Source organism: Argopecten irradians, chromosome 11 (genome assembly GCF_041381155.1).
Source record: "Argopecten irradians isolate NY chromosome 11, Ai_NY, whole genome shotgun sequence".
Taxonomy (NCBI): domain Eukaryota; kingdom Metazoa; phylum Mollusca; class Bivalvia; order Pectinida; family Pectinidae; genus Argopecten; species Argopecten irradians.
Window position 1 is genome coordinate 28,206,239 of NC_091144.1, and position 22,044 is coordinate 28,228,282.

The window sequence follows — 22,044 nt, forward strand, 5'->3', positions numbered from 1 at the left end:
AGTTAGGGTTATCTCCCCTAAAAAATGTTAACTGGTTCTGTTCAACGCTTGACATCTACGGGGTTTTAGTGACGACGAATTTTGAGAGCGTACACGTGAAAAAGCAAATGTCATAAAGCAACTCCGAAAATGAGCTATCTTCCAGGAACTGCAAGCTTAGTCGAAGAAATTGATAGTATGATCATAAGTATTGTCTATTATCTTGCTCTGTGCCTACATATTTATATATTTATATTTCTACTGTATGCCTTCTATTTGACAGGTTTCGTTTTATTTTTATGGTGCGGGGTGGGGGGGGGGTTGCTTCCATGCCCTGTCATATTTATTTACTGTAATAAACAATATGGCTGTGGAGAGATTTATAGTCTAAGTCTACATAAGTTTCATTTTTCTTAGTTCAAAATCTAAGTTGTGGATTATATACAGATTTCGTCAGTTATCTAAATGCAGAGAAAACACTATTTTGATTTTTGTTTGTATTTTAGTTATTAAAGTATATTTTAATGCGTAGCATAATGCAAGGGATATTCAGTGTGTAACAAGAGAGGAGAAAATGTTGTGACCAAACTGGGATTTGAACCTGGGACCTCTGAACCCTAGCCAAATGTTTTACCATCATAGAATTAGATGTACCACCTCAGTCCTGGTCACAGATGATAGACTCAGTAAAGTTCCGCTACAAATGAATAAGTGTTTCTATCTGAATTGCTTTGTAAAAGAAGAGAAAATGTAGCAACCAGACTGGGATTCAAATTTTAGCCGAAGTTACTACTAATGATTGACCCAATCCAATCCCACAACAAATTATGCATGCATTTAATTGCAAAGACTGTGGCTACCAAAGAATATGCCTCAGACTTGAAATAAAGTTATTTTTCATTGTGTCAAAAAAAATTCCAAAGCGGTAGTGTTACATCAAACGGCTTTTAAGTTAAGATAAAGGACAAAATGAAAATGTAAGATTCTATAACAAATATATTTGAAGGTTGGAACATTTTCACTGATCTTTTCATTTTGAATATTTCAAAGTGTGTAGTTTTTAATCACCTGAGAGTGTGACTTTGAATACAGCACTGGATCTTGTTTTGACTTCCAGTTTCAAGGTACTAAAATGGATGATTTACATAGAATAACATTACTGAGATACCTAGTTATACTACAAGAGTTTGTTTTGCTCACTACCGGTATATTTACATTAAAGACGACAATATTTAAAATAATTTTCATTCTAGTCCCCTTCTATTATATAAAAATTTAAAAACTGTACTGTTAATAAGAAGTTTTGTTCAAAATTCTAATGTAATTATTTAGTAATATCAGTCAGCGACTTAAAACACTAGTCCAATGCCCACGACTAGTAATATTATGGCTGGGCTATAAAGCTAGTGTCAATTGTAATGAACTAGTCCGATTGGACCACCATTTTAAAATTGGTAAATATATACTATATTTAAAGAACAGTGGTCAATTGCATTTTTCAACACATTTTGAATGCAATCTGTATACAATTATTTCATTGCAGATGCATCATTTTGTGAGAATTTGCATCCACAGACTGACTGAAGTGCTGAAGCAAAACAGCTGTATATTTAATTTGGACTAGCGATTAAATAGTCGAACTAACACAATTTTGGGGTTTACTAATCCAAATGACTAGCAGCGAAAAAAAATTTACTTCACAGAAAAAATTAGAAAGTATACATGTAGCTGCATACTAATAAATTATCAGATGCTAGTATATCTATTTGCTATGATCTCCTAATTAAACATCTAGTGTCTTTACTAACTGTAAAATATAGCTCTGAAATGAAAATTTCTGAACCCAGAAAAATAAAAAAAAATTAAGATATTCTCTGTTATGTTGTAATTTTTCATAGTAAATGTGTTAATGGAAATTTAATTCATTTGTTATTAGAAAAATTACTGGTTGTTTTACGTGATGGAAGAACACTGATTGGATTCTTAAGGAGTATTGATCAATTTGGTAAGTTTTAATTTTCAATATACAACATAAATTATTATGTATATTTTTGATAATTTTAGAAAGTAATATAATGTTAACTTTTTTTTCTTTTCTTTTCATTCAATTAAATCAAATATAGGATTTAATCAGCATGTTTGGTTTGAGTATTAATCAGAATTTAATTCACCAATCCAAATTAAGTTGACAGACCTTATTAGGACTATACTCAGGGCATTGAAATAAATCATTGATTATGTTAATAAAGATGAATGGAAATAGTTATCACTTGTATTAAAAGAAATTTGTGAAAGAAGATATTGTACATACACGTTTTATATATATACTTACTGTTTAATTTTTCTATTTGTAGCCAATTTAGTCCTCCAAAAAACAATCGAAAGGATCCATGTTGGCAAGAAGTATGGTGATATACCAAGGGGAATATTTGTTGTTCGTGGAGAAAATGTAGTGCTGCTTGGAGAAATAGTAAGTACTGATATGTATGTTTACATTGTATTAAGATTGTACACATCCTCACTCTATCATGATTTGTAGATGTATCAATCTTACTACAATGTATTTTAATTCCAAATTTTCAACAACAACAAAAAATTAAAACACATAATTTGTCTTGTTTCCAAAATTATTCTTAATAATTACATCATTTTGTATGTATATATATATAAGTTGTAAAGCTATTGTCTTATTATAAGGCAGTGCTTGGTTGTCAGGTGTTGTGATCCTGAATGTTACAAAAAATATTTGTTGTAATAACGAATGATATATTTCAAAATAATTAGTTACAAATGTATATAAAACAGTTACTGACGTACCAAAACAAAAAAATAATGAATTTTCACTGTAATTAACGTTAAATTCCCATGAATCCATTAAAACACACTATTATATCTTGGGTATTATAAGATAACTGTGTTAGGAATCAACCTAAATCTTTTGACGTATGTTCATGAATAAAAATGGTGTTGTATATTCGATGAACAATAATTGCCTCTAAAACAAACATTTAATCTAGCTAAAATTGTAGTCATAAGTTTTAATATAATGTTTATGACTCTACAGGATCTTGAAAATGAAAACAACCACCCACTTGAGGAAGTTCCTATTGACGATATTCTGGAAATGCAGAGAGAGGAACAGTTACAGAGACAACAGGCAGAGGAGAGAAAGAAAAAGTCGATGATAGAACAAGGTCTTCAGCCACATTCAGAAATGCATGAAGAATACCTGTGATGACAGACAGCAAGGAATAGTGGATTACTGGGGAACTTCTGATTTACAGAGGTTAGAGGAGGAACAAGTGGCTTTAGACCTAGATAAATTTTGGTTTGAAAAGCATATTAACTCATAGTTATATTTCCTGGGGTATAACTAATACAGAAATAGTATTTTCTGTAGCCTGTATAAGAAGACATTTCAGGAATGATTACCTTCTGTATGACTTATGATAGCTGATAAGTATAACCATCATAACAATTTTTAACTGAACTGTCAGGAATATTTTTTTACTGAATTCCAAGGATCATTAATATTCGCAGAAGCATATATACTGAAAGTGATTTTCATTGTGAAAATTAGAAGCATTATAACAGATAAAAGAAGGTGATTTTTGTTCTTAGTGATTCCCTTTTGAACAACTATAAATAATAGTTTTGATTGTTTACATCTGGAATGTTATTGAAAATCATTAATCATAGCCAGTAGTATTGCTATACATTTTATACGTTTTATTATTAAATAATGTTCTTATTATAACGTATTAACCATGCTAAAATGTGGAATTATCAGAATTAAGGCCAGGTCTGTAATTTATAAGCTTAAAGCTGAACTAGAATAGGTCTTTGATTTAACAAATTTGTATTTAAGTTTTGAGTTAATAGATAATTGATCAAAGGAAAGTTATTTGCCCGTTAGATAGAGTGAAGTAGTGATCCTAGGAGAGTTATCTGCCCTTTAGATAGAGTGAAGTAGTGATTCTAGGAGAGTTATTTGCCCGTTAGATAGAGTGAAGTAGTGGTCCTAGGAGAGTTATCTGCCCTTTAGATAGAGTGAAGTAGTGATTCTAGGAGAGTTATCTGCCCGTTAGAAGGGTGAAGTAGTGATCCTAGGAGAGTTATCTGCCCGTTAGATAGAGTGAAGTAGTGATCCAAGGGAATTTATTTGCCCATTAGATAGAGTGAAGTAGTGATTCTAGGAGAGTTATCTGCCCGTTAGATAGAGTGAAGTAGTTATCCTAGGAGAGTTATCTGCCCGTTAGATAGAGTGAAGTAGTGATCCAAGGGAAATTATTTGCCCATTAGATAGAGTGAAGTAGTGATCCTAGGAGAGTTATCTGCCCATTAGATAGAGTGAAGTAGTGATCCTAGGAGATATCTGCTCGTTAGATAGGGTGAAGTAGTGATCCTAGGAGAGTTATCTGCCTGTTAGATAGGGTGTAGTTGTGATCCTAGGAGAGTTATCTGCCCGTTTGATAGGATGAGTTAGTGTTCCTAGGAGAGTTATCTGCCCGTTAGATAGGGTATAGTAGTGATCCTAGGAAAGTTATATGCCCGTTAGATAGGGTGTAGTAGTGATCCTAGGTGAGTCATCTGGCCGTTAGATAGGGAGAAGAAGTGATCCTAGTAGAGTTATCTGCCCGTTAGATAGGGTAACATATTAATCCTAGGAGAGTTATCTGGCTGTTAGATAGGGTGTAGTAGTGATCCTAGGAGAGTTATCTGCCCGTTAGATAGGGTGAAGTAGTGATCCTAGGAGAGTTATCTGCCCGTTAGATAGGGTAACATATTAATCCTAGGAGAGTTATCTGGCTGTTAGATAGGGTGTACTAGTGCTCCTAGCACAGTTATCTGCCCATTAGATAGGGTATAGTAGTGATCCTAGGTGAGTTATCTGCCCGTTAGATAGGGTGAAATAGTGATCCTAGGAGAGTTATCTGCCCAATAGGTATGGTGAGGTAGTGATCCTAATGAGTTATCTGCCCCTTAAATAAGGTTATGTTCTCCTAAGGAAGTTTTATTCTGTTAGCAAAACAGTACTTGTATTTTACTACTTTGCTATCAGCTCTGCCATAAATGGTTTATTTTTTAAAAGTGATGATTTACATAAAATACAGCCATATGAATTTCCATTTTTGTTTCATCTGCATGGGAAGATATCTCACAAGACCAATTTATTATCGCCATCATTTATAAACAAGTATACCATGAAACAATTCTAACGTTCAATCAATTGAATGCATTGCTCAGGGGCTTGATAAACATGTGGCCAGCAATGGTCAAACTAGCATATCTTTTTTAATCAAAGTAATTCCAGGTATAGTAGAGTTGATTACTCTTCACAAATGAAAGAATCTAAATGTCTTATAGCATATACAGTCATGATGACTGACCCCAATGTTTATATGGACTAGCTAATTATGATGATTTTGAAGACAAAACTAATTTAGACGTCATGTGACCATTAAGGCCCTGTGAGCCTCTTGTTATTACCCGTTTTTTTTTCAATAATTAGTTACAACTGTTATGATTTGGAAGCTGGAACTTTTACTGTATTACTAGTACTAGTAATCACTATTGTCAAAAGATTCTGTCCCAGATTTTCTAATAAAAGAAAGAAATCATTATTTTCTTTTGTTTTTCTTTCATTTAGCATATGAAGATGTTTGTAATGAAACTCCACCAAAATTGTATACCTGTTGTAAATAATTAACATTTTGTGATGTACAAATTTTTGCTTTACAGTATTTCCTGAAGACTGTAAATCGGAAATAAAAGAAACTATCTATAATTATAACAACCAACAAGAACAAGGGATGGCATAAATTATTAGTAAGACTTAAACCAAAAAATGTGTTCTTTATAATGACCAATTAGTTAAGTCACAAGATTCTCATTTACCTTTGAGGTCAATTTGGAATATAGATTATAACTATAAAATGAAACTTGTGTACTTTCATTCTTAACTATGTGCTATTGATGTCTACTCATCTTTAAAGGGAGAATTCACTCAGGCAAATTATTTTACATAGCTAAGAAGCAAAATATGGCATAAATGTATTGTTCTACATTTCTTATGCAACATTTAACACAATATATTGACAAATTCCACGTCATTGCTAAGTACTTTAATTGATCCCGTTGTAATTACAAATCGTTGATCAATACGATTAAGCCGGTACAGTATGTATGCTCTACCCATACCTGAGCCAAAGTCACGCACCTTAAAAATGAACTACATAACCACCTAGGAGGTGATAAAATGATTAAAATGACAATTAACCTAATAAGGTAAACACACAAATGTCAGAGCGATTTGAGCAGTTCTAGACAAAAGTTGCTTTACTCTACGAGCAAGGGACAGGGTTCGACATACAAGATGTTTGACCACCATGTGTAATGGCGGACAGCGAGCGAGTTTGAACATTTCGCACGCATTTCACCACCATGGGCTTTTCTGGCAAATCACAGTAAAACAGACTGATCTAATTTCCATTAAAACTGGTTTTTCCCGATATATGTACAAATTTTAATGTTCTCTTAGACTGAATTGTCTGTTTAATCATTGGTATTATATGACTTCCCATTCAGTAACAAAAATTACTACGAATATTTCCATTTTATGTTGACTCAATGCTGGTAGAAGAAATTTGATATTGCTCTTTAACTTTGAATTTTTTTTTACTTTGTCTTGGTTCCTGGCGCAATTTCAGGAGCAGAAACATATATACATATTATATATATATCTGTTCAGGAGCATTCTCATACAAAAAAAAACTTAGAAAAACATCACTGAAATTGTCTTAAGATTTTTACCTGAACTTCAGTAATAATTATGATGTAGAATTTTTAGTAAATGGGTGATCATAAAAGATTACTTAGTTGAGCAGCTTAAGACCCCTTCATATATATGATTGCTTATACAAATGTACGACCTGCTTTCCAATCCAATAAGGGTTTGCTGCCATCTTCGTTTTATGCTGTCCGTCAAGGCGCGCTGTTTTTCAAAATAAATAAATAAATATGAATATAGTATATGAACAAGGATAAAATTGGTTTCTTTTACGTTTATTTAAGTGAACACATAGTGTAAAACAACAGCAATAAGATCTTTAACAACAACGTCCCACATCTATAACAACTGATTTAGTCTTAACAGCGGCAAGACTTTAGCAGATACTAGATTGCATCATAATTCAATATTTATTTAAGAAGCAATCGTCACTGGCCAATACTGTCATTAAGGCAATAAAGCAAAAAAATCAATGTCATCAAAAGTACAGCATGGGGTGGTTCAGCAGATGTGGTGATGGGGGGATTGGTCCTAACCCCATGTGACATCTGGGAGCTAATGGATGACCAGGAAACAAATGGCTCGGCTCCTGATGGTTAGGGAATTTGCTATCTTCTGCCATTTGTGATTTCCACTTGTTGCGTCTATTTTGGAACCACACTTTCACTTGTGTTTCTGATAGATGAAGTGTAAGCGCTAGCTCTGCCCTTTCTGCACTCGACAGGTAACGTTTGGCGTCAAATGCTGCTTCAAGATAAAATATTTGTGCTCTTGAAAACACAGTTCTTGTCTTTTTCTTCAGTTTAGCACTTCCGTTTGTGTGTGGACTAGTATTTGGTGAGTTGAGTTCATTCTGGAGTTTGGTGCTACATATTTCTGCGTGATTGGAGTCCGATACAGTCACGCGTGACGTCGTTCCCCCGGTGACGTAACTTGACGGTGGCGTTCGCTCTCTAAGTTCCTGGCATGATCTGCAGGCACATGATGTGGGGCTTTCTGTAAAGAACAATTCAATTGTAATTCTTTACTTCTTTGAACCTAACAGAACAGACAGTGATATGGTTTTAAATTGCAGTTTAATGCTTTCACTAAGAAATGAAAATAAAGAACCACGAAGCTAATACATAAAATATTTTTGATGTGATAGATACTGGCATGCTTTTTAAAGTGATGCAAGGGACGTTAAGAAAATGTCGACATTCGTTAAAGGCCCACTGCCTTTCCGAAAAGGCTTTTAATTTTTAAAATGGGAATGTAAAACAAGATCGATAATTTTGTATAGAGTCTTATAATTTATTACCTTACCGTTAATACTACATTTATCATCATCTTGTGACGATTTGATTAAAATGAATTAAATGTTTATTTTCATAACGCGGGTCGTCTAATGTTTCCCGCCGTTGTCTTAAATACCGCGCGGTAGTTGACTATCACTGCGCCAGACGGCAAAACAGCTAATTGACTCTCCACTGTTTTCATATATTACGCAGGAAATCTTGCATATGTGTGGTGTCGTAACTTTATTTTAGGTCATCGGTATGCATTTTCTGATGTTATTAATGTTTTTTAAGAAACCTTTATATTTTGCTCCGCAAAGGTAATGGGCCTTTAAAGATGCTACACCACTGACAAATAATATTTTGTCTCTATCAAAAACAGGAGCAGACCGAATTAGTATTTTTCTTCAGTCACAAAGTTACTTACTTTACACCATTACCACAATTGGAAAGTTTGGGCTTCTAATTTTACTTCAATATAAAAATATTGAAATGACAAAATATTTAATTTGCTCCGAAAAAAACACTTGGCACTATGTCCTATATGGTTTGAAGTACTGATTGCGCATGCACAAAAAGCAAATTGAATTATTTTATATTATTTATATAATTTGTTTTTGTATGTGTGTGTTAATTAGCCATATATGTACACACGATTACACTCCGATTATTCTTTAAATGATGAGAATCGTTTTTGGTCTGTCGGCGATGGAGCATCTTTTATACAAAGAATATGAATGCCTTCATTTTGTGTATTTTGGCAAGATTTGGATTTGTATCTTTAATCAATTAAATTTTTAAGCCATATTCTATGAAAGAAAATGCAATGGAATGAAGAGAGAAAAGACATCGATTTTTACAGCTACAATTTCAAACCTATTTAGCCGTATTTTTCCATGCAGATTTCTTTCCGGCCTAGATTATTCTGTTTGACACACGTTGTATTTGGTTACTTGGTTGTTGTTATTTAGGCTCCTCCTGAATAGAGACTGGTGAGTTACATTCTAAATATTGAATGAGGTTTAATTTAGAACGAGATTTAATTGAGATTAAAACTTACTCTGTTATTCATCTTTAATAATCAAACAATTATGTTAACATTGATGGCCTGAATATGGTATAGATTACAACGATGAAAACTATGAAAGGCCGTTCATGTCAGAAACGCATGAAATTATCTCGTTTCTGACATGAACGGCCTTTCATAGAAAAGGTTTCAAATAGTGTACATGTGGTTCTAAATTTTAAAATATAGCATTATGTATTGCAATTAATATGAAAGCTATGATCTTTTTACACTTTCGTAGCAAGATATAATATTTTTTAATCACAGTGCTCGAGTTCACTATTCATTGAAATACCCGTGGTGTTGTTTCATAAATATTTTTGATTAAAATGAAAATAAATCATATTAAAAGATATAAATGAGAAAGGAAACTAACTAATGTTTTTATTTTTATTCGTTAATTTAAAATCCCAATATCCTTCTTTCATTTTCTACATATTAAAAAGAAGAACTGATATAAACTTTCTCAATCGACTCTTACAAAAAAAAACTACTCACAAGAAGAAATTCTATGAATAATAAATCAATTTGATAAAATTTATTGCATCCATATTAATAATGTTTGTTGGTACATTTTAAATATTGTGCGATGACCTTACAGTTACTATATACGTTTAGTAACGCGTTGACGTTTTATATGTTTTATAATCCGGTCGTGTTAGCTTTATCGTAATACACAATAAGAATAATTTAATTATTATTAAAAACAACAAATCACAAGAAAAAAGATTAAATAATATAAAAATAAATTGAAAAAGAAAATTTAGTACTCATTGAAAAAAACAGGTTTTATTGAAAACAGACACCTTAGCACCCTTATTAAGCGGTTTTTGTTAATTCAATCATATATTTGTCTTCCTTGCCTTTCTGCACTTAACTTCAACAAAACGTTCTAATGTTTGTCCTATTTGCTCTGAGGAACAGTCTTTAGATACACTCTGTACCTCTGAAAACTATAAATCCAACTTCTATTCTGCCGTTATCAATTTTTTATGTACCGTATACGTAAGGTCTCGGCCAAACAAAATGCCGAATAATTCGTACTAAAAAAGAATAATTATTGTTCAGACTGTTAGGTACATATGTCCTTAACATTCGCTATTCTTACCCCCTATATGCATGTAGTTCAAGCATCATTATTCGAAATTTGGCATCAGAAACGTGTTGCATTATGCACTGAGAACAATGATTATCAACGATTTGTGTAATTTTACGGAAGCATATTATTGGGTTCACATAAGAACTGTTTTTCGTGAATGCAAAATGAAATCAAAGCACAGGCGTTTGGATCTTAAAGACATTTTTTCTCTCTTTACATATGTAATATTGTGTCAGTATTATGTATATGTAGAGAAAAAAAATGTCTTTAGAGCCAAACGCCTGTGATTAAAGTGCACGTGGTGACCACCAGATATTTTTAACTCAGAAAAAATCTTTCAATTGGCTACACTTCTTCCAGAAAGTGCAAACTTTGCAGCCATGGAGGTGCGTTTGAAACTATTGTTTTATAAAAGTGCAAAAAAGGCAAGAGCGTCGAATTCTTTCCAGTATGATATGAAGAAGCTATATACTAAACGGTTGGACTTTAATTTTTATTTTACAAAATCATTAATTCATATTTACCATAGCAGTTTCCAGATGGCGATTGCTGACCGTATGACCGGAGACACTTGTAAGGACTGTAGTTGGATTCCGTACTTTTACGTTTGGCTTCTGATTCCGTATCTTTTGTTAGAATGTCATCTATGAAGAAAGATTTGCTTGTTTTCCGTTCTTGGCCCGTTGGTTCCATATTTGGTGAATCTTCGTCACTACTCATAATGCGGCTTTATGTTCGCTCAAATGTTGAATGTAGGTGTTAAAATGAAGTTAATTAAAATGAGCAATGTCAATTGTCTTCGAATTACGTCGTCTGCTGTTGTCTTATTTGCAATGCAAACTATATGATATTCTATGACAATGTCAATTCCTTTGACGGATCAAAACTGTTTCCAAAGTAAGCGCAATGAAAGTCATAGCTGTTTTCTAATTCTAGTGGTCAGTTCTGTCTTAGATTTGGAAATGACCACTATGACTAACGGATGGTCAGTTTATTTACCCAAAGATGTGGGTCACTTATAGCAATAAAAACGGACTTGTTAGTGTAAGCTCATGTGATACAGGAGCGTGACCATTGGTCATTTCAATTGGTCATCTCGAATTTAAATAGTTACGACCATTCTTTCGTGAGAGGGAGTCAAGTGAAGTTAAGTGAGTGCTTTGGGCCTTTGACGTGCCCAGGGTAATTACTTGAGCATTTTTGGTTTGATTTTAAAACCTGATAAGTTTCGATATCACCTAGTAATACTACCTTATTTACACAAGTACCGATTTCTTTTTCAAACTTATCTCTCATCGTTACCCGAGGCAAAAGCCGGTAAAATGGTTCGCTAATAAACGCCTTTAAAATGATGTATTCAGAAAAATTATCTATTTCGCCTTTCATCACGCATGGGATATTCGACCAATGAAAAATGATACTAATTACAGAATTAACCAATCGGCGACTTTGTTATATGATTAATTGACCAATGACAATACAAGTAATGATTACCTTCGGAAAGGTGCTGCAGTCATGCGTACGGCCAACAATGGAAGCCAGGGCTGTGAACAACTAGTGTATCATTAGGGATTGGTTAAGGGGCAGAAAATGGCCAAAGGGAAGATTGGCCGGAGAGCGCTGGACCTCGCAGCTTGTAATTTGGCCAGCTTACAAACAGAATACTTTCTTTTGGACATATGGTTAACACATTGCACAAATGGCGCTCACGTTTGACCCTCGCAAACGGACAATAAATAGCATGAAAAGAAATATTGACCATAATTTGTTATCCGTTTGCTGTCAATGGGAAGGTTTCATTTCAACAATGAAGATAGTACTGAATATCATGTTTGCTCACGTGCTCTTCTTTGATTGCTTGTCAATGGGCTTGGTGTCCGTTTCTGCTTTATTGGGCTATTTTGAAACAATTTTCAACAGCATTTGCAATGATAAATGCTTTTACGACAAGGTCACCGTGACTTTCAGAACATAAAACGAGACCATTCTCTTCTTAGTTAAAACCAACACTCAAATTGAAAATGTTATTTGCCACATCCCAATCCAATATTTGAGACATTTAAGTGAACTTAAAACTAAAAACACGAAAAGTCAAAAGGGATATGATAATAATGATAATAATAATAGACTTTATTTAAACCTTATTCCATGTAGAGCTTAGCATCTCGTCCTACACATGATCAAGATAAATACATGTATAAACAATATATACAATGAAAGGTATAGTTATATACAGAGCGATAAAACGACTACTTGGCCAATGTTGGTCTGCAAATATTGTTTTCTATCAAATATTATAATTTTACAATTTTTATGTTATTTATTTATTTGTTTATTTTTATTATATGCTATTCTTTACTTATAATAAAAGTACTCATAGAATTAAAAAAATATAATGTTATTGATTTGAATTTCCAGTTCGTACGTGAACATATAATATGTATGAATTTATATTTGGTGCATTGTGCCGCCATGAAACGTTCATATCATAAGAACAATAGATTATGTTTAATCGTGTATATATATCTAAGTAACACAAAAATACATATAAAACAATTTGGTTTGCTTTTGATACACGCACAATCAGTACTTCATTCCATATAGCACATAGTGCCGTGGGGGTTTTTTCGGGACGAAATTTATTAGTTTTGATATTTTGAAATATTGAAGTAAAATTTGAAGCTCAAACTTTTCAATGGTGGTAATGATGTTAAGCAAGTAACTTTTGTAACTGAAGAAAAATACCAAATCGTCTGCTGCTGTTTTTGATAGTGAAAAAATGTACCATTTGTCAGCGGTGGAGCATCTTTAAAGATGCTAACATCGCCGACAAATGGTACATTTTTTCACTATCAAAAACAGGAGCAGACGATTTAGTATTTTTCTTCAGTTACAAAAGTTACTTACTTTACACCATTACCACCATTGAAAGTTTGAGCTTCTAATTTTACTTAAAGTTTAAAATTATGAAAAATAATTAATTGCATCCCGAAAAAAATCCGTGGCACTATATCCTATATGGAATGAAGTACTGATTGCGCATGCACCAAAGGCGAAATAAATTATTACGTAATATTTTTTGTGTTAATTAGGCATATATATACACGATTGAACACCAATTATTGTTCAAATGATGAATGTCATTTATGCTCTATCGGCGGTGGAGCATCTTTAATGTTCGTATTGACTAACTAAATCTTAGGTCTACCAAATGTTTTGACATCTTTAACCGCTGAAAAATCTTTCTTTTGAATGTATACACAAAAATGAATTGTTACATAACAAATTGCCATATTTGCGGTTAAGATTATGATGTTCACGAGGAAAGGAAGAAAATGATAGTTACAAGTCATATACAGTATAATATAGACGGAGATGCTATATACATGTTACACGCCATGTGCCAGGTTTTAAAGACCTTTTTATTCGCGTCATTTTTTCCGCAAAAAAGTCCAATATTTCAAGTCAAATACTTTTAATTTGAATTTCATTCTTGCTATACGTATGTTTTGTAGATCAAACTATTTTATTTACACCGTTGTTGAATGACTTTAATTTCTTTAATACATATGTTTGATGCAAAAGCTAACTGTGGGGAAAAATTTAAAGGTATTGCTTAGGATTCTTAAACCTTAAAGATGATCCACCGCTGACGAATGGTATTTTTTTCTCTATCAAAAACAAGAACATATTTTATTCAGTTACAAAAAGTTACTTACTTTACTACCATCATTGAAAGGTTTGAGCTTCTAAATTTACTTCAATATAAAACATTAAAAATTATTAATTGCATCCCGAAAAAAATTGCGATTTCTGCAAATATTTTTCCATCTAAACATAAAACAAGTATTTTACAGTGCATAATTTCTGTGTTTTAACTAATGTTTATAAGACATCATGAATGTCTATCCATTTGAATGATTTTCACAGCTTGATTTATTACACATGATTGTTTTCAAAAGGTTACCAAAAAATTGATAGCATGTCAAAACTTTCGCCCAGTTGTGGCATATATAATTTTGAACAAATATATTTGATGCAAAGGTTACCTTCGTAAAGCATTGTAAAGATAATGCCTTGGATTCTTAAACCAATATATATTTGAAGAAAACCAGGTTATCAAAGAATTATCAAATTACGTACAATCAGAATCTGTAAATGTACTTACAACCTATCATTTTCTTGCAATAGGTATATCATTGGCGGCGCTATTTGGATGTTTAACACAACGACATTATACCTACAGAAACCATTCTGTTTACACTTATCACTGCGCTTATCACATAGATTCATTTTGAAATGCTTGCTACTGAATAACACTACAGACATTTTACAGACAAGGGAACAGTATGGTTTTATTTCTTCACGTCGTTAACGAGCAATAACCGGTACGTTTGATGTAATTAAATGATGAGGAGGAATGCGAAATGGACGAATGACATAAAACCGCTCCTTGAAGAATCACGAAATTATAGGGAACATTTCTAAACTGTGGTCATTCCATGTGTAAATGTCTTTTTAAGATAACTGACCAGTGTCCAGCCAAGGCCGACAACAGGGACGGGACGACCTCCGATTAATGGACCTGATAACGCAACACCAAGGTTTTTATGATAACATCTTCGTCTTTGTCCGCTAACCGGTCAGCCGGACCTAGCTTGACCGCAGCAGTAAATTTGAATTGGTCACTTAATGACCATTTGCAGCAAACAAGTGGGTATTAAGATCTTACGCTAGACAAGTGGCTTTCAGCTTAGGATAGGTAAATATCAATTTCCCTTCCGTGCGAAAACTTACACAAGATGTTTACGTTCGATTTCAGAAGGGGCAATGTGTATAGGGTACCAAAAGCCCCGGGGAACGAACCTTATTAGCTACGCTAAAGAGAAACTGATATTCAAAAGAAAATATTTAAAGTATTAGACTTGACGCTTTGACTCGAATCAAGTCGAGCTGTAAAAGAATTACAATCTTAGTGTAATAGGTTTTCGTTATTTCAATCGAAACTCCCATTAGTACCGTCAACATAATGCTGTAAATTAAAAACAGTCGTAATTTAGTTAACGAGGTTTATTCAAATATTGAAACGAACTTAAAAAGTTTAATTAACAAATATTTTTATTGGGTCTTATTTGTAAGTTAGATAATTTAGAGGAAATTCCTCAGCCTCCCGTGGGCGTGTTCAGCTAGGGAAACAGGTAACACATTCTTTCTTGCTCTCAATAATGTGGTCATGTCCATTCTTAGCATAAACCAACAGTGTACAAATGATTAAATTACCTTTTGGCGTCGACTAAGATTGTGATCTAAGTACTATGGTATTCGGTAAGTTAGTCACTAGAACCATTACAGCTTTAAAAAATAAAACGCAAGAATTTTTCATAAAAACGCAAGAATTTTTCATAAAAACATTAAATTTCATCTTTTTTAATATTCTTATTTCATTTTCATGTTTGTTTAAACACCAAACTTATCGATTATATAGCAAGTATTTATAAGAAACTTTACCCGGCGTACTTTAATTTTGAATATATCAACCTAAAGATAATGTGTTTGCACATGAAAATGGAACATGAAACTATTTTACAAAACAAAAATGCATACAAAAATTGAACTTGAAACTATTCTACAAAAAAAAAAAAAAAAAAATGCCAATTTCCCTTTTCTAGAAATTGAAAGTAGATTCATGTTGCTATAGTTTATTAGACATACGTCACGTGTATTATATATATTCTACATCATTATCCCAGAAATTTAGGAATTGGGTATACAATTTATTGTAATATTTTTAAAGAGCAACACATCGTTGTATCTTTATATATAATGCACTTTTCCGTAGTTATTACACATATCATAAATTAGTTTTATATATATATATATAACAACTATACTGGTAATGATAATGATGGTTAATGATAATGAATGAGTTGTGTCTGTTTTGATAAAACTGATTTGGAAAACAATTACGATAAATTGTAAAAAGACATAATTCTAAGGAACACTTCATTATTACTTACATGTACATGTATATATTGATCATAGAAATATATGTGTGTAATTGGAATACAGAGTATAGAATTGTATGGTCGGGGTTTTTTTTCGCGGGGATAATATTTCTGTGAGTTTGATCCGCTAAATTTCACGGAAAATTAAAAAAAGAATTAATTTGGTCATTTTTTGTAAAAATCGCGAAACGTTTGACTCGCGTAAATTACCAGCAATCATAATCACAGGGGTTTGGCTCTGTAGACATTTTCTCTCTCAATATATATGTAATACTGTTGGCTAGTAAATATCCTCTCGATCATCCAAGTTAATATTACTACTGCCATGGGTTTTGTTGCAGGTCTAACATTGCCCAAATGTTGAGTTCTTCAGGGTGGTGTCCTTAGGCCAACGTTCTTCTTGCAACATACTTTATTACATTTTTCTATTGAAATATAAACCCTATTTCATACCTATTATTATTTTTCTTGGTTTTTCCGCCAATTTCATTGGACGTCGGTACCCACGTGACCCCCTATAAAACAATGATCGACTGATAAAAGTTGATTGAAAATAGTTGATTGACTGATCTGTCTATAAATAGATAGGGATTGCCAGATTCAGTGCATCAAAGCGTCGAAGTCATTTCAGCATTTGAATGTGACATGCATTAAAACGTTGATAAATTAAACGTTTCTAATATGCCGATTTTGTTGGTAACACATTTTCGTCGAACACAGCGAATGATAGACAGACGGATTCTGTCTCTCTACCGGTGTTGATGAGAAATGAAACATTTTAAACAACGTCGGAGCTACAAATACAAAGATGTAATTATGATACACGTGATATACTGTTCAATTTCTGGTAATATATCATGAAATACAAATGAAGATGTATACACAAAACGACTACTGCACAACAGTCACATATTTGGATCAAACACCTACTTCAAATGTTAGTAAAACGAGTCCGAGTTTGGATTCTCCACCATGTTATGGTCTAATTACATTGTTGGCTAAATGTATCAGGGGCGTAGGAACCGGGGGGGAGCAGGGGGGCAACTGCCCCCCCCCCCCCCCCGTTCCCCAGGACGGGGGGGCAAACATGTCTTTTTGCCCCCCCATTTTCGCCGACTGAAATTTTCTAAAAAATGCTTATTTGAAAGAAAAAAGGGTCCTCCTGCACATTTTTCGTACTTCATTCCAGAAAATTTTCCGCTGCGCGGCGCATTTCCTAAAACGTTCATGCTCCACCGCCGACAGAGTATAAATGATATTCATCATTTGAATAATAATTGGTGTTTAATCGTGTATATATATGCCTAATTAACACACACAAAAAATAAAAATTATTTGTTTCGCCATCGATGCATACGCAATCAGTACTTCATTTCATATAGAATATAGTGACATGGAATTTTTTCGGGATGCAATTAATTATTTTTCATATTTTTAACTTGAAGTAAAATAAGAAGCTCAAACTTTTCAATGGTGATAAATGTGTAAAGTAAGTAACTTTTGTTACTGAAGAAAAATACTAAATCGTCTACTCCTGTTTTTGATAATGAAAAAATACCATTTGTCAGCGGTGGGGCATCTTTAAATAGTAAAAATTCAATGCACACAAACTAGACTAAAAATGTCCATCAAGGGATTCTATGTACTATTTAAAAAAATGTCTCTAAAAGATCAATTTATTTATATGTCTTAGCGAGACAATAAATTCATTTGTTTATGTTACACAACAATGTGCCGATGGTGTGAAGCCGGTATATTCAGATCGAGTAGGGTTGCATAATGTTATAACGACAAAATTATCATTTCTAAATGCAGGTAGCTTTAAATCGAAAAATTACCATGTTAAGAACGCTTTATAATCATTAAAAATACATCGTAAAACTCATCTCAGCCATTCTAAAAATCGTAATTTTTTTTTCCCGGGGGAGACCCCCGGGCCCACCTAACACCAAATTCTCGCGCCTTTGGGCGCTCACAAATTCATCAAAATGCATCGTAAATAAAACCTCATCTAAGCCATTCTCAATCGTAATTTTTTTCGGGGGAGAGCCCCGGACCCCCCCCCCCCCCCCCCCCCCATTTTTTTTTTTTTTTTTTTTTAAAAATCCACCAAAATCTCGCGCTTTCGGGCGCTCGCAAAATCATCAAAATACATTGTAAAACTCATCTCAGCCATTCTAAATTACAATATTTTTCCCCGGGGGTCACCCTCAGACCCCTAAAAAAATACCAAAATCTTTGTTAATTATTCGTTAATTTCCTTTTAGCGACCCCACTGTCTATAAATGTGTACAAGGATTAAATTTAATGATATATGAAAAATGTACATAAAGCAGATAAAGAGGTAGAACACAGACCATCTGCTTTTCATGTCATAACTTTATTCACTCATTTATTAGAGAGCTCCACATAAGGGGAGACAACACATTTGAACTAAAACTCTGAACAGCAGACAAAGGGAGACAACATATCACGATACAATAACATTTACACACATGGATGGTTCTACAAATAAATATATATATCATATATATAACACTAGATTGTTGTACATGTCTTCTTATTTATTGCTTGTAAAGAAAAATCAATTCAAATAATAAAACAACCTCGGATATAATTTTTCTTTGGTCAATAGAAATATGCATCGACCTCATCAAAATAATATAATTGTATGATATAAAATTTAAGGATATTTAATTCGGTCAATATGGTGTTATACTGCACCGGTAAAATCTGAAATAGTGATCAAGGACAACATAATTAAATTTAATTCTACCAGAGATAGTATAACATCCTATTAACCGTAACAAACGTCCATAATTATGATAAATACATAACAATATTGGCATTTTTACGCATTGCATCCTAGATCGAGGGGCCGCGGTGGCCGAGTGGTTAAGATGTCTCGACATATTACCACAAGCCCTCCACCTCTGGGATGCGGGTTCGAATCCCATGTGGGACAGTTGCCAGGTACTGACCGCTGGTCGGTGGTTTTTCTCCGGGTACTCCGGCTTTCCTCCACCAACAAACCTGGCACGTCCTTACATGACCCTGGCTGTTAATAGGACGTAAAAATAAACAAACCAAAAATCCTAGATCGAGGCATACATGTAGGTATTTAGTACGCTGCATGAATAATTTCTCTAGTCCGGCTCTAGTGGGTCTTTGACTACCGGCGTGCTACATGTAAACAGATCTAGAGACAAAGATAATTATCTGATGTAAATATTTATGACTGAGGTAGAATACTTCTCGTGTTTATTATCAATCATTCTGTAATATTAATTGGTACAATGCACAGTAGCAAGATTTAAACCATCAACCACACCTAGAATGTATTTAATAATTACATTTGACATCAGGTGAGAAAACAGTTCAGAAATCTTAAAGCTCAAATTAAACTACCCGTGTATAGTAAAATTTGGACCTTATCAAGACCTTAATGACTTTAAGTCAAATAAGTATTATCCAAATCCTGTTTCATATGTCTCCCGTTCATATAGGAAGAATAACATATCAATCTATTTTCTTACTCACGAATCAAGGAGAGCTTTTGATAATTTATTCATCATCAAAATTACCAACATTTTGAGAATTACGATAAATTCATGACCGATGTCCTTGATTTATGACATGTGGCATTGAAAGTTTTATACTTCTGAACAGTGAGTCAGATGAAGATTTTGTACGGATCTAAAAGACATAGAGAAAGCATTTCAAAGAAATGGCTCCACGCTATATACGTAAGAGCAGCTTTACGTGTGTACTTATCCTCTAGTGACAGACTATATATGAAAAAAAGGTTAATGTTTCGCGACGTAAATGCGTAAATATATGTCTTGTATACTTTTTATTGAAATTCATGAACTTTAATAGCTAAAAATCCTTTATTTTTGTATTTTGTGAACATAGTTTATGTATTTCTCTATGAGTAATATATGTAAAGACTGAATGAAAGCATAATTAATAAACTTATGGTTTTCAAATGATTACTGAAGAATAAATAAAATTTCAAAGTTGTCGCCCAGTTATGACACGTATAACTTTGAATTAACTCTATATGTATGCATTATGTTTGGTGTACACCAGGGCGGTTTGTTATACCTCTTATCATTTTTCAGTTTTACTCGACTTCGTCAAAGTTTGATACACTCTAAAGCCAAAACAAATTAACATCGTTGAATTCACATTAATTATAACATTTTGATAATTGGAAAGAACTAGGGAGACATATTAGCATTTACAAATACATGTACATAATGTATAGTTTATAGTACCCAAGGAAAACAATCTCGAAAAATTGACAATAATTTTACAATAATTTTACCTGTCCACGTTGTTGGAATTACTTCTTTCATTTGTTTTAAGTTGTCTTATATCTGTATAAAGGGAATGTATTTGAAAAGCAGTGCTTTGCTTTATTCTCTGTATTTCCCCAAGCATTGAAGCTTACATAACGAATGACATTTGACATGAAGTGAAAACATTTATCAAATAGCAAACACATGTAGATATTTACAAAATATGTTCAAGTCTTATAATTAGTTGAGATTTAATCGTAACGATAACTATCCCCTGTTTTAAAAAGTTCTTAACAATTTATTTTTTACATTTCCTAATCTAAACTTCTCTAAATCTCTATTTGAAAAATCAAAGGCTAATTCATTACCCATCAAGGACGACGGCAGAAAACATTAACACGTCATGCATTATAAATATTTTATTATTATTATTATTTTTCAAATGATGATAAAGTAATGACTGTAGTATTCAACGGTAAGTTAATAACTTTTGCGACCTAACAAACTTATCGATATCGTTTTACATTCCCATTTTAAAACTAAAAGCCGTTTCGGAAAGGTAGTGGGCCTTTAGAAAGTCGTAACCATTGTAAACATAGTTATATGGTTATATACCCATAATTCGGCTTCAATTCCTCATATGAAATGAGTTCCGGTTAAATGATTATCATTACAGTTATATGTGCCATAACTAGGCGAAAAGTTTGACATTTTAATTATAATTCTTCGGTTCTCTATTGGAAATCTGTAGAATTAATCTTGTTTGTTTGCCTTATGCATGTTATAAGGAAACATAATTACAAAAATCAATTTACAGTATTGTTTGCCTAATTTTCATCTAGGATACTAAAGGCTAAAACATTTACATTATCATAAAATGTCTGTCAAAAAATGACGTTCATGCACCAGTGAACAACAAAAAATCACGGATAAATATTAATACGTCAATATCCGATCATATATATAATATATGGTGTAAAAGGCCAATATTAATTTATGTAACGTGCATTAGATAATGTATGTGGTCTTTATTAGGGCATGTTATTTTCAGGTTGACCTATGTAAAGGTAACAGAGGGGTCAGATATGGGTTGACCATGATTAATGTACATTATAACTGAATGTATGTGTACTGTATAGATAGGCTATACACATAAAAGGCCTTATTTAATAAGAAAAAAAAACTCGTTTATTATCTAATCAGTCTGATTTAATTGAATAAATTAAAAGTATTTGATTTTTTGTCTAATGCTAGCGATTTTAATCGTTGAACTGTAATTCAATCTTAGCTTAAAAATTTATTTTTCTTCAAGTTAGGTCATGTCGTGAAACCCCGGGAATTATTCCGGATACCGTGTCCGTCATTCTGGTTTCATGCTTAGTTTGTTCGTCACATATGAATTACTATTATTTTAACAGAAGTTTAAATCCAAAACACATTGTTAGTTTTCTCGTCCAAAAATAAAAAATAAACTTTTGTCGGGTATGATGTCCAATATTTCAAACATTTATTGGGTGTGTATTG

At 32.9% G+C, this 22,044-nt stretch overlaps 2 protein-coding genes across 2 annotated transcripts; one reads left to right on the plus strand and one right to left on the minus strand.

Moving 5' to 3' along the window:
• The first annotated feature begins 41 nt into the window (after positions 1-41).
• Positions 42-5,601, plus strand: LOC138335196 (U6 snRNA-associated Sm-like protein LSm1). The gene is made up of 4 exons (XM_069284178.1): positions 42-175; positions 1,916-1,984; positions 2,334-2,449; positions 3,044-5,601. The coding sequence occupies exons 1-4, from the start codon at positions 130-132 to the stop codon at positions 3,212-3,214; spliced, it is 402 nt and encodes a 133-aa protein (XP_069140279.1). The 5' UTR covers positions 42-129; the 3' UTR covers positions 3,215-5,601.
• Positions 5,602-7,028: 1,427 nt separating this feature from the next.
• On the minus strand, positions 7,029-11,166 carry LOC138335780 (homeobox protein Hmx-like). Its single transcript, XM_069284945.1, has 2 exons — positions 10,736-11,166; positions 7,029-7,765 (listed from the first exon to the last, which is right to left on the minus strand). Exons 1-2 carry the CDS (start codon positions 10,929-10,931, stop codon positions 7,248-7,250), a joined length of 714 nt encoding a protein of 237 aa, XP_069141046.1. The 5' UTR covers positions 10,932-11,166; the 3' UTR covers positions 7,029-7,247.
• Between the last annotated feature and the right edge of the window lie 10,878 nt (positions 11,167-22,044).